The 12,402-nt window shown below is 40.5% G+C and overlaps 1 protein-coding gene across 1 annotated transcript in view; it reads right to left on the minus strand.

Annotated features, from left to right (window-relative positions):
- Positions 1–2,492: 2,492 nt before the first annotated feature.
- The window catches only part of LOC101174324 (rho GTPase-activating protein 10), a 48,977-nt gene continuing 39,067 nt past the window's right edge, over positions 2,493–12,402 (minus strand). The window contains exons 21-23 of the mRNA XM_023957652.2: positions 7,827–7,934; positions 5,581–5,672; positions 2,493–3,763 (exon numbers count right to left, since the gene is read on the minus strand). Coding sequence (XP_023813420.2) covers positions 3,675–3,763; positions 5,581–5,672; positions 7,827–7,934 — 289 coding nt within the window. The 3' untranslated portion in view covers positions 2,493–3,674. The remainder of the gene's footprint in view (positions 3,764–5,580; positions 5,673–7,826; positions 7,935–12,402) is intronic.

Here is a 12,402-nt window from a genome sequence, read left to right on the forward strand (position 1 = left end):
CTGTGTCGAGGAGATGGAAGCTGCAAAAGTTGCATTAGGTGGTCAGATAATGAGCACAGAGCGGCAGATACTGGGGAGAAAAAAGGGAGACCAATAGAAATATGTGGTACTGGTATAGTGGAGCTGTGCATGTCCAGAAAAAAAAGGTTTCTTGGCTCATCAGAATGGCTGCTTTGCCAGACTGTAGAGCAGACAGTATTACTTTTTTACTCACCCCCCCCCCTCCCTCCCTGAATCACAGCCCCCTCCAAATCTCCCCCAGATTTCCAATTTGCTTTCACTTGTAGTTGTGCCAGATAAACAGAATCTATTGGATCAGGCTGATTTCACGGCTGCCCCCCCCCGCACTTGGCAGCTTCTGTGGCCCACTTTCCAAGCCGAGGATCCCCCCCTCCCCTCCTTGCTCCTTTATGTATGAAATTCACTTTCCTCCAAATTCCCACTGAGTTTTCAGTCTCAATAATACATCAAGTCTCACTATAAATTACATTTGTGCTCTCTGCTTGGCTGAAGAACACCCCTGAAAGTTCAAACTTCCAGTGTCCAGATGTGTCATTTCCTCATAGTCTGAGGTGAACTGCTCTGGAGCTTTGATCGGAGCTGAGTCATGGTGTGTGTTTTCAGGCTGAAGGACACTGCGTCACAGGAGGCAGAGGACAGCTGGAACCCAGCCAGGGCTGGGAAGTGAGAAAGAGATGCATTTGTGTGGATTTGTGCAGGAAAAAAAGAAAATCACATCCATTCTAAAGCTGCAAACCTGATGCTTGATAGTTCGGATGCATGCAAACATGCACAACTCTGCTCAAGGCTTCATGTGTTGGGGCTTATCAGTTCAATCAAGAGATACAAATTCACTGATTTTATGTTTAAAAAGTGCAGCTGAAAACGAATCCCTGCAAAGTGGAGCAGAGGAAAGCTTTAAATACCACAGAGAGACAGACAGTTAGGCAGAGGAAACGCAGAAACAGACACAGCAACATGGCAGGTTTTCTGACAGACACTTCACAGCAGAGTGAGAGGCAGAATGGCTGGATGGATCTATGATTCAGCACAATTCTGGCAGAGAGAAGACGACGAAGGGCCCAGGGGATGGGCGGCGGTTGAGAGTGTGAAGGAATATTTTGCCCATCTCATTAGCTCTGCCTCATTACATTATGTTATCATCTTGTCCGCAGCTTCTTTTGGGAGCTGGTGGAGTGGCGCCAAAACCACGGCCGCACCGTTTAGTGTTTGTTTGCAGGGTAAAAGGCTGCTGGTTTATAAAAGGCAGCGAGACGTCTGTAATTAACGCTGGGGTTGACTGCGCACGGTTGCTTTAAAAAAGGTCAAAGCAGCGTGTCTGGTTCGGTGTCTTAATTGCACATGAGGTCTAAAAATTATCATGCGTGAAGCTGAGATGTTACTAGATGGTGGTGTGGTGTGATGTGAGTGTGGATGTGTAGATGGAGGGGGGGGGGGTGGATTAAAATGTTTTCGCTGAGAAAGATAATCATCTATTTTTAATCCTCTTATAGAAAGTTATTTTAGAAGTTGCTGTTAGTCAGATGGACAACTGCAGGTCCATAGGCATAAAGAGTGAGGCTTGAATGACACGACATCGCTCACTGTATCTGTGAATCTGCTTTTCACCAGCCTCTATTTTTAGACTGAGGAAGTGTGGGCCGAACAGGTAACTGAATCAAGTCATCAAAAAATCTGACGGGGGATTTTATTTAAATGCAGTTTTACCTCTATGGCACGCCTTCTTTCACATAGGTGAAAGACGGCATTTAACCCTTGTGCTATCTTAGATGACCCCACCCTTACATCGATGTGTTCTCCCTTCCATGACAGAGGTGGAAAGATTTCATGTAATCCATGGACACCAGTGAAGATCACAAATCATTGAAGAAAAAAGGTTCTGTCTGGTGGGTCTAGATGACCCAACTCCCAGTGTTAAAGTGTCTAGGATAGCACAAGGGTTAAAATGTGTAATCAACGCGCTTTGGTAACTTACATTTTATTCAAACGGGCCCTATCCCAGTTGGGCCAAATTTTCAAACCCCAGATTTCTGTGAGGCCAAACATTTGGATTGGCTAGAAAGACAAAGTTAAGTCGTTACCACTGACTACATAAGAGAACTGGACAGAGTGTGACATCATCTAAAGAAAGTAGTTTACTTCCTGCTTCAACAAAATTAACCAAATTCAGTCGCCAGTTTTTCCCCCCAATAAAAAAGCCGCCACATTGCATTGGTCCGAGTTGGCCTGAGTCACTGTTTCTACGGCAACCACTCTCACCAATCAGGAAATGTTTCAGCATTTTACACTTACAGTTAGCAGATTAAAACCTGTATGGTTTGCGTAATAAAGGTTTATATTCTCAGAAACACAACAATCAGATATTTATGAAACATGGTGAGGGTTAAGCTTGAACTGATATACACAGAAGACTTTCTTACAGCTTAATGCCGTGTAAAAAACACACACACACAAAAAAAAACATTGAAATGGTCATTTTAGAACATTTATTTCATGGGAAGAATGCATAATAAAATAAGAGAAAATAAATCTTTATTTGACATTGATCAGGATCTCCAAAGGTTAAAAAAAATGACAAAAGGGAGGAAAACTTGAGGCCCCATGGGAACATCTTGAATCCTCTCCTTAAGTTACTGTAACCACAACGTAAAACACAATGTGAAGCAAAACGCTTTGAGAAATGAAGGTTTTTGCATTGCAAACAAGGTCTGACATGCAACACTGAGCAAAATGTTAAAACCAATTGAAACCACAAAATTTAAAACCCATTGATAACCTGAAGGAACTAAACTTGGTCGTGACTCAGATTAGGAAATGAATACAACAGGTATATGTTTATAAAAAAAAAAAAGGTGTGATGTTTGTAAGTCAGCCCCACTGGAGTGTTTGATTTTTCTTTTAATATTAGGAGCAACGGTACACAAACGACTTGTTTTTTAATGTTGTTTCTGCTGTTGTTGACACTGATGCTTGTGTTTCTACATTAAGAGCACAAAGAACAGAAACAGTAGAAATGTGTCTAAAATCTCATGCAAATATTGTGACAGGAAATTATATCATCAATGTGCCTCTTTATAATCAATAAACATTTTTTTTTAAATAGCAAAGCAAAAAGCAAAAAAACAAAAATGCTTGGACATTTTCACGGCATGCTTTGGGTTTTGATGCTTAACGCCAACTAAAACTACCTCGTGGATGAGACCATGAAAAGCTACAGCGGTGACATTTTTTCCTTTGGATTTCTGAGGATCTCTCCTTGAGCTCATGGATACCATGTATAAGTGGGCAGAGGAGAAGGAGCTCAGACACCATCCTCTGTTTCACTGTGACATTACTTGGCTGTTGCAGCAATACATATATAGCACACCACTCTTCAGTGAAATCCCTGTTTTGCATCACAATCGTGCATCTTTGGACTTTTTTTTTTTGGTTGATAAAAAATAAATTCAATGTATGGTTTGCGCGTGTGGCACAAACCCTACTTGTCAGTCAAAACTCATGTGTATGTGTGTTCACAACAGTTCATTAGTAATAATGGACGGTGGTGCTGCTTTGGCGGCTTCTGAGCACTCTGAGCCCAGATGGAGCAAACGCACTTAAAACGGTCCTTGATGAAGATGAAAAAGTGTCCATAAATATCTCCATTTTTGGTTTTACAGCATCTCCACATAGTTTTCAGGGATGAGGCCCCTCTTTCCCTCTAGCTCCCCCTCCAGCCACCCCGGCTCTCTTGACTGGATCACTGCAGGAGAGAAGACGGCATCACCAGGGGTGGACCAACAGAATCAAAAAGGCAAACTCTGGCTACCACTGTTCAAGCAGAGGAGCATAAAATGTAGGAAAGTTACAGCGTTTGCAAAAGAAAGTGCATGAATTATGTTCTAAAGTTACTTTTCTGTCTATGTCAGCACTGTTATATGAACAATGGTCTAATTTTCTGTCTTACAAAATAAAATAATTGTATCAATAAAGTTTTTAAAAAACAAATTAATCTTAAATTGAGGGAACATGTATTAGTGAGTAGAATTTTTTCTTGAAAAAGGGTTCTTGGTCAGACCATTTTTCTTACCCCATTGGCAGATACATTTTTTTTTAATGAGGTAAAAATATTTGACTTATTTTTAAGGGGCTTGTTTTTGATGTTACACCACATATCTTGGCCTCCTCTCACAACGTTACCAATACAGTCTTTTATAGTTTTTTGGAGCTTTTTATTTTAAAATTTGAAAGGGTAGGAAGAGATACTTAAAAGTAAACTGAACTTATCAACCATAATTTAAAGTAATGAATATTTTCTATGTTAAGACAAAAATCTAAAGATAAATTTAGTTAAGGTCTTTTCTAAGGCCCACTTTTAAAGACAGACAGAGAAATAGATAAATCTATTGTTAATCATTTTAAACAGTCTTTATAGGTTAAAATATTTGACCTTAACCATTTTAAGGCAGAGGTCTGCAAACTCCAAAACCTAAGATTTCTTACTGACAGTAAGAGAAATTTGCCTTTTTTTCAAAAAAAATAAAAAATCAAATGGTTTATAATAGTTTGTAACTTTTTGACAATGGTTTACATGACTTCCTTTCAAAATAAATCACTCACAATCCTTGAATTCTTTTCAAAAATATAATATGGTGTGCCTCAAGTATAAATTCTGCCTGACCTAACATAACTCCAATTGATTTTCTGTAGAACATGGTGTTCAAAAATCTTTTTTTATATTTTAGTACGATTTTAGTAAACTCTGAAGCTGCATTGCTTGATGGGTTGCTGGAGCATCATGGAGACTGTAATCCAGTACTGGCGGAGTGATACATACTGTGCTTCGACTGTTTGAACTGAATAAAGTTCGACTGTTTTGTTTTGCTTAATGTAGTCAGAAAAATATGTAACTTCTTAAAATACAAACCATTTTATTTTTCTTTAACCAGAGAGCAACACAGGAGAGTTAAAATAGTCACAACAGGCTCTGAAGACCTTTGCTATAAGGGATAATATGATATTGTTGACTTTTTCTTTGCAGAGCACTTACAATAATATACATATTTTTCATATGTAATAAAAAAAAACATTTGATATATATTAAAGTCAAGATTAATTTTATCAGTAAGATGAGAAGAAGTTAATTTAGCAGGAATGCGGCGAAATTTGTGTAGGTTTGGTAACTTTGTAACAAAAAGTAAGTGAGGATGAAAAGAAAAACCATAAAAATACTCTCTAATACTCACAAGCTTTAAAGCTTCCTTAATGTTTAATTTCATATTGTTACTCATATTAAATCTACATCACAGTGAGAGTCCCTCTGTCTGATAAAAAAGGAAATCAAAGACACTACAGTGCTATTTTGCCCTGAGGACTACTAAAGCTCAGTTGAGCGTCTCTCCATGGACTCCAGAGGACAAAGCAGGTCCTGGCCCTGGTTCTTTCCGGTTTTCCCTCTCCTCATCTCGTCTTTCTGTTCAACTCCAGATCAGATCAGCTGCTCAGCTTTCTCCCAAACCCAATATGTGAGTGCTGTTTTTTTTCCCTCTCTCTGCGACTGGTGAGGGCGATAACACTTACCAGCATTGAATATTGCACCGGCCTGGAAGGAGAGCTCCGAGTCGTGCTCTGCCTCACACGGGTACACCGCCTTGGCTTTCCTGCCGGTGACACTGAGAAATGAAGGCAATCAGTGAACTGGCGGAGCTCTGAAAGGGATTACGGCACAGTTCAATCTGAGCATCAGGTCTGCATGTTCATTCTCTCACAGGCCTGAAACAGCAGAAAAGGGCCAGCTGGGAAAATGGGCAGAAGTACTTCAAAGAGGAGCTGGACTCTAAACGGGAGAGCGCCCCAACCTTTAGTGTGGACAAACCAGGGAGTCAAAGCCCCCTTTCATGGACATGTGTACACGTGCACACACATGATAAGATGCTCGGCCTTTATTATTAACATTTTATTTTATTTTTTCCTGATAAAAAGCCAGGAAAGCAAAACAGACAACACTTTCACCATGAAGTAATGGAAAAGCTGTCAAGGTGTTCTAGGCAGAATAGACATTTACCTTCACGGTGCATCAGCTTTTGCATTTACAACTGTGAGCTTAGAAACTGTGTTTAAAGGCAGGTTGACATAATAAAGGACTGTATTGATCGCTTTTTTTTAATGGTTTTGTAAAAATGTGCACTTATGCCGCTAAATGGTGATATATTCTAGTGGCCTCAAGCAGTGAAAGGTTGTTTTGGCCAACCTTCCAAAATCCACAATGGTAGCTGCTTTTATTTTGAAACTGCGCCTTCAACATTCGATGCACGATAAGCCTTTCTTTCAGCTTAAAAGCAACAAGGTGGGAGTGGAGGGGAGAGAGAAAAAGATAAAGTGAAGGCGGCGGAGAAACTTTTCTGCATGCAGATTTGTCAATACAAGAGTACAAAGTTCTGAAAGAATGACACTCGTGGAGCTGGAGGACTCGAATGTGAACGTGTCTTTAGTGGACTGGATAGCTCTTTAGCTTAATTCAAAGTGAATTTAGCTTTCAGTTTTGTTATGGAGGGGAAACGGCTACGGTGTTGTCTGCACAGTCCCATCCTGTTCACAGAGATAATATTTGGGGTTTGCAAAAGAGTATTCAAGCCACTTCAGTGCCATTAAATCCCTGAAAGGTAACAGCATAATAGTAACCGGTAAGTTAAATGCATGAAACTGTGAGGTGAAACACCGACGGAGAAACAGTCAAAATAGGCTAGCTAGTAGGGATGCAACTGACTTGAATGTAAAGATCAGACAGGAAAATCATGACAGAAGAAATTCAATTACAATCTCATCTCAGAATGTAAAAATTCTGTTTCTGTTTCTTAAGTGAGAAAAGAAAGTTTTATTTTTCAAGGGCAAATGCTGACATTGATGCAGAGTTGCAGTCTTTATTTTTGTCCTATTCAACACTTTTTTTTGCAGAACACCTTGCAAAATAAACTCAAAATGTTTTCTTCATTTCACAGGACTGCCTTATTGTGAAGAAGCAACGCCTTTAAATCAGGTTGCAAAGAAACGCTTTTGGTCCCTGTTGTGTAGACGCGGCGGGGAAAAGACACATGAACCTCAACCTTCCTGCAGGTCCACATGGTGTCAACCTCACAGCCTGGAGAAATGGTGCAGACCATGTTTGTAGGATCCTACAGAACCTCTTCAATCACAGCCTGAGGCAAAGACTCAGAGCGGAGGAACACGCTCTGCCTTTAGCTCTTTTTTTTTTTAATATATATTATCATCTGACCTCGAATTGCTTTACATCGAACTCTAAGTCTGGGAATAGTTGTTACTGTATGAGTTAGCAAAATCTTGTCAGGAAGTTTGCAGTCCTGGGTTGGAGATGACAGTTTTGGCCTTCTTCAGTCTTCTAAGCAGACACAAACATAAAAAGTTAAAAAGTAGAAATGACTAAAAAAAGGGCCCGTTTCCTGGAATTTGCAGCTGGTCCACAGATATTTGTCTTTTTGAAAAGATAAATACCCCACATTTCTTTTGCCATTTTCTCAGTCCACAATTTTCTGTGAGCATAAAATGTAATATTTATTTGCTTACTAGAAAGCTGATCTGATCGTTTGTCAAGATGAGCATAAAAATGAAAACATAAATTTAGTCATGGCTGCAGAAAAAATATGCTGATTGCAGAAGCATTTGTTTTTTTTCACTAAAAGAAGCCTTTTAAGTTTTCCTTCCTAATATTTCTTTTAAGTGTTTTAAACTAACTTTGAATTTCCCTTTAGTTGGAAAGCGAATAGAAACTATGAAAGCAAAAGTAAGGAGAAAAAAGTATAAAGAAATACCTCTCCTCTGGCTTCTCCTTGTCTTTTTCTGATGCGGCTGTGCTGGCAAGAGGCGGACTCTCACTTGGAGCTTCAGGAGCAGAAGAACAGGCTGCAGCTGTAGTGGATCTAAAAAAGAGAAACAAACAAACAAATAAACAAATAACTACAGCTCACAATAACAAGGGAATAGCTCACATTAGATGTCCCTCAGTCAAGAAGGAGTAGGCAAATCTTTTTTTCTGATGCAACTCTTCTGTGCATTCGTTTACATACCGTAATTTCATTTTACTGACACAGCAGGATTAAAAAAACATAGTCAAAATTGTTTTTATTGACGAAATTCAACATAGATCAGCACAACCTCAACGATCAATATGCTTTTCATGTTATTTCTTTTATCTTTGCATCAGAATATCCCTACACTTTAAAATTTTAATGTAACCAGAAACATTTTAGCACTACAAGATCCAGTTTGGTTCAAGGAATTTAACATTATGAAGGATTTTGAAGTGGACTGTAGATGCTTGACTCAAGATTTTATCACAAGACTTCAAGACTATGTGCTAAACCAATTGTTTTTCCATGTAGTATTATTTTCTAGAAAAACAAAGGATCAAATGAATGCCAATTTCACTGCAAAGTCATTCAAATGAGCTGAATTAGTATTTTAAAAGGTTCTTCATTGCTGGAAGTCAAGCTAACATGGACTAAAGATTAGCTAGCATAGGAGCTACGATAAAAAAAAGTTAGGTGCGAGAGTTAGTAAAGTTTTCACACTAAATTCTTTTTCTAGAGTCAGGTAAAAACCCTTTTCTCTTTAAATACTAAAGATCAAGTGGAAGCCCTGAGCAAAGCTTTATCAGGCACTAGCAGCTTAACTTTACATTGGTTGTTAGGGACAACAAGTTCATGGCTATCCCACAGAATAGAGGTAGGAGACCCTGGTGAAAACAAAGTGCAGCAGAGGAGAGCTGGACTCTGAGCCAAGCATCCCTCTGTGTTCCATGCCTGCCCCTGGGCCAGCGCTAATACAGCACATAATGAGCAAATTGCTTCTAGCTGCCGCTCCCATAGAGACGTTAATAAAGGCAATTAGAGGGAGCAGCTGGGGAGGGGCTGGAGGTTGTGGAGGATGTTGTGAGCAGGGGGTTCTGGCGGAGGCAAGAGAGAGGGATGGCCTTGAGGGAGAACGCACTCGGGGATCTTTTGGGACAAAGGTGTAGGTGAACACTCAGTCCTGAGCTCACGCTCTCTTTCTCTACTTTGCATTGCCCCCCCCCCCCCCCCCCCCCCCTCCTCTTCACCATCCGCTGCCTCCCTCTCAGTGTGCTTGTCCATCCCCAAGTGGTAGTTGGTGCCTGGACTGACTGCGGGTGATTTATAGCTCTGCAGCAGTATGAGGCCACTGTGGTGCTCAGCTGCTCCACATCAGCATGGGGGGACAGAGCGCTGCAGTGCAGCAAATCCACTCATTAAGCTGGGTCCAGGCACAACCACTGTCTGCCTGGGACGCAGCCAAAAGGAGGAGAGGAGCACCGCCACCGGCCCACCTGCAGGAGAACTGACAAGGCATGCACTGAAAACCCTGAGTAAGGGTCCACTTTTAAAAAAATACACACACAGACTTTTGACTAAAGTCAGCAAGTCTGGGCTGCATTCAAAGACTCACTCCAATAAATAATTGTTTTTTTGGTGTTCTGAACATGCTTTTGTGACATTTTTTCAGATGGTGGAGGACATAAATTAAGAAATTTAAGTTAAAAATTGCAGTCCTGAATATTTCTGTATTCAAATCATTGTGAATCAGGATCTGACAACAAAATGCAGAAGCTATAATCGGCAGGCCACAAGCTCCCTGCTCCGCTCCATTCTGATGCATTCACTTGCAGACAAATAGATCCATGTACGTGTTTGTTTTCTTTGTCCGAGCTGGTATCACATTTAAAATTAAACTGATAGATAGCTCCAATATTGCTCGCCATTTTTGATTCACTGCTAATATTAGCTTGGGGGCGTGACTAACGGGGCTAATGGGAAAGTGTGTAAATAGATGAATGAAGGGGGCGGGCTGATTCTGTTCCAAAAGTACAGCCCACAACTCAGAGTTAAACTGATTATAACTCCGGAGGCCCGGCAGAAACTGTGTCCTAGAAAACATCACAGGTTGTTTTTTTTTTTGCCTTAAAACAGCATAAGAATAATTTAAAAACTACTTGGAAAGCTTTTACAATAGATTAAAAGAGGATTTGAATGGGACGTTAAAGGATTTGTGCAAAACGTCTGAAAAACATGGAGAAATAGTAACCATCTCATAAATGTCCATGTCAAATGTGTAAAATAATTCTGTTATTTCCCCGCAAAATTGATAGTGCCTTTATTTTAGGCAGAAGGGTGAAAACTTTCTACAAGGATTTGCAGCAACTGAAGCGTAATTTTCAAGATTTTTCCTGATATCTTGTTTAATTTATGTGCATAAGCAGTAAAACAAAAACAAACCACGGTGCAGGTCTTCTGATTCAGCACTTTTACATGAAAGTTCTTCCGCATTTTTCCTCACATTGCCGAGTCAGTGGCAGAAGGAATTCATCACCCCGAGTGAACTCCTGCTACTGGTTTCTGCTGCCATTTTCACACAAAGGTTGGCTTAAAGTCTGGAGTCTGGTTTATCCTGGCGTGGAGCGACGTTGGGATGAGAGCGGCTATCAGCCTTCTTTCTTACTTAAAGAAGGTGTGGGATTTATTGGTGTTTCTCTGAGAAGCAAGGATCAATTCTGCAGCCAAGCTGCTCACCAATTCTCCGCCTGTCTGGGTGGGCGGGAAATAAGCCCAAATCCCCCTCCACCCCTTGGTCTCATGATCCATAGCTGTCTGCCTGCGAGAGGCCTGGAGAGCTCGGGGTTAGGGCAGTCCAGAGAAAGGGAAAAAATATACGGGGGTGGGCAAGTCTAAACCGAGAGGACTTGAGGCAAAAAAAAAAAAAAAAGGGCTGCTGTGGGAAGCTGTGACTGAATTTAAGGAGAAGAGGAGAAATGAGGCAAGTCATTGCAAATGACACGCCATAAATTGTGCCAAAGTCCGGGGAAAGTTTTTGCAGGATGTCATGAGTCATTACACATTTGTGTATGGTAAGGCAGACTCAAAGTCTTCTAGGTGCACCTGAGTGCACAGCAAAACACAGATAACGCATATCTGGGACTGGCTGGAAGCAATCTACTGTAATTACTGCTGGGTTTGGGCTGAAAATGGAACCAAATCCCTGGGTTCGATGCCAGGGAGGTGCTGTGCCAACAGGTCTCCACCATCTCACATGCTAAGATTTATGAGTGAACAATGCCAGGGCGACACCCTGTGACATATGGTGCAAGTCTTCATAAAGGGACAGGGGCTGTGACTATAAGGGTAAACAAGATGAATATCTCTCCTATGTCAATACGATTTACACGGCCAACGCACGGCCACCTGTCTTCCAAACAAATAAGGGCTGAGATTTACGACCTCCTCCAGGTTGCTCCTTCCGTCCTCTAACATGATGCTGCATACGAGGGAGGAAAAAGGAGTTGTTTACCTAAGGAATACTAAGTCTTGGTTGTCTAATTCTACACTTAAAAAAAAAAAAAATACCAAAAAAAGCACAAAAAGAGGTCAAACAAAACGAAGGATTGTCATCGTCCTTCGTCAAGGAGACAGGTGGGTTTGCTTTTGCATTCCAAGTGCATTTGGAGTGTAAAGAGACGAGGGGGGCACTGACAGAAAGTGTTTTGAAGGTGAATCTGCAGACATGATACAACAGACAGTCTAACATCTGCAGCTTAACCCAACAGCTCATCTCGCGCATCAGCATTCGACAGGAGTCTCGAGGTGGAAACAACAAAAAAGAATCAAGGACTTAGAGAGTGGGGGGCAAAAAGACAGACCACAAAGAAGGATAGTGCTGGATCAAACAACAATGTGGCAGATTAAAGTCAAGGAAGAAAACCTTTAAACCTTTTTTCACCGCAGTTATTGGTCAAAATACCTGTTGATAGATGCTAAAGTCTCTTTGACGGTTACAGTTTCATTGCCGGTTGTGGGACAAAATGCTAAATAAGGTCATTAAGTCCAGGCTTGTTTGATTATTTACTTTTTAGGCTGAACTAGTTAAATACTTCAAAAGCAGATTCTGATTTTCACTATAAATTTCTAAAAAATAAAACAAATAAATACAAATATTATGCATTTTGTTGAGTTATTTTAGAGACCATAGTGGGTTTTTACCATTGACTGTATATGAGTAGTGGACTGACTGAACCCTTCTCTCATGGCGTTCAAAACAGGAAGTACCTGTTAGCTCTAATAAGCCAAAATCCCATAGACTTCTATACAGAAATAAACAGCTATGACTCAGTCATTCTATATGTCAGAATAACAATTCCTAGATCTGATATTTAGTTTTTATACTTAGTTGTTCTTGCTAATCCCATTTTTCCCCCACAATATTTTTCTTTATTGCAAGTTATTCAAGTTTTAAACTGATCAATCAGACACCTCAATAAAAGTTGGTGGTCTCATGTTGAACTCTGGAGCCCGCTTTCAAGTGGTAGAGGTGCGGCCTTCT

The sequence above is a fragment of the Oryzias latipes genome (genome assembly GCF_053564925.1).
Source record: "Oryzias latipes strain Hd-rR chromosome 1 unlocalized genomic scaffold, Olatipes_Hd-rR_3.1 chr1_Y".
NCBI classification, from domain to species: Eukaryota; Metazoa; Chordata; class Actinopteri; order Beloniformes; family Adrianichthyidae; genus Oryzias; species Oryzias latipes.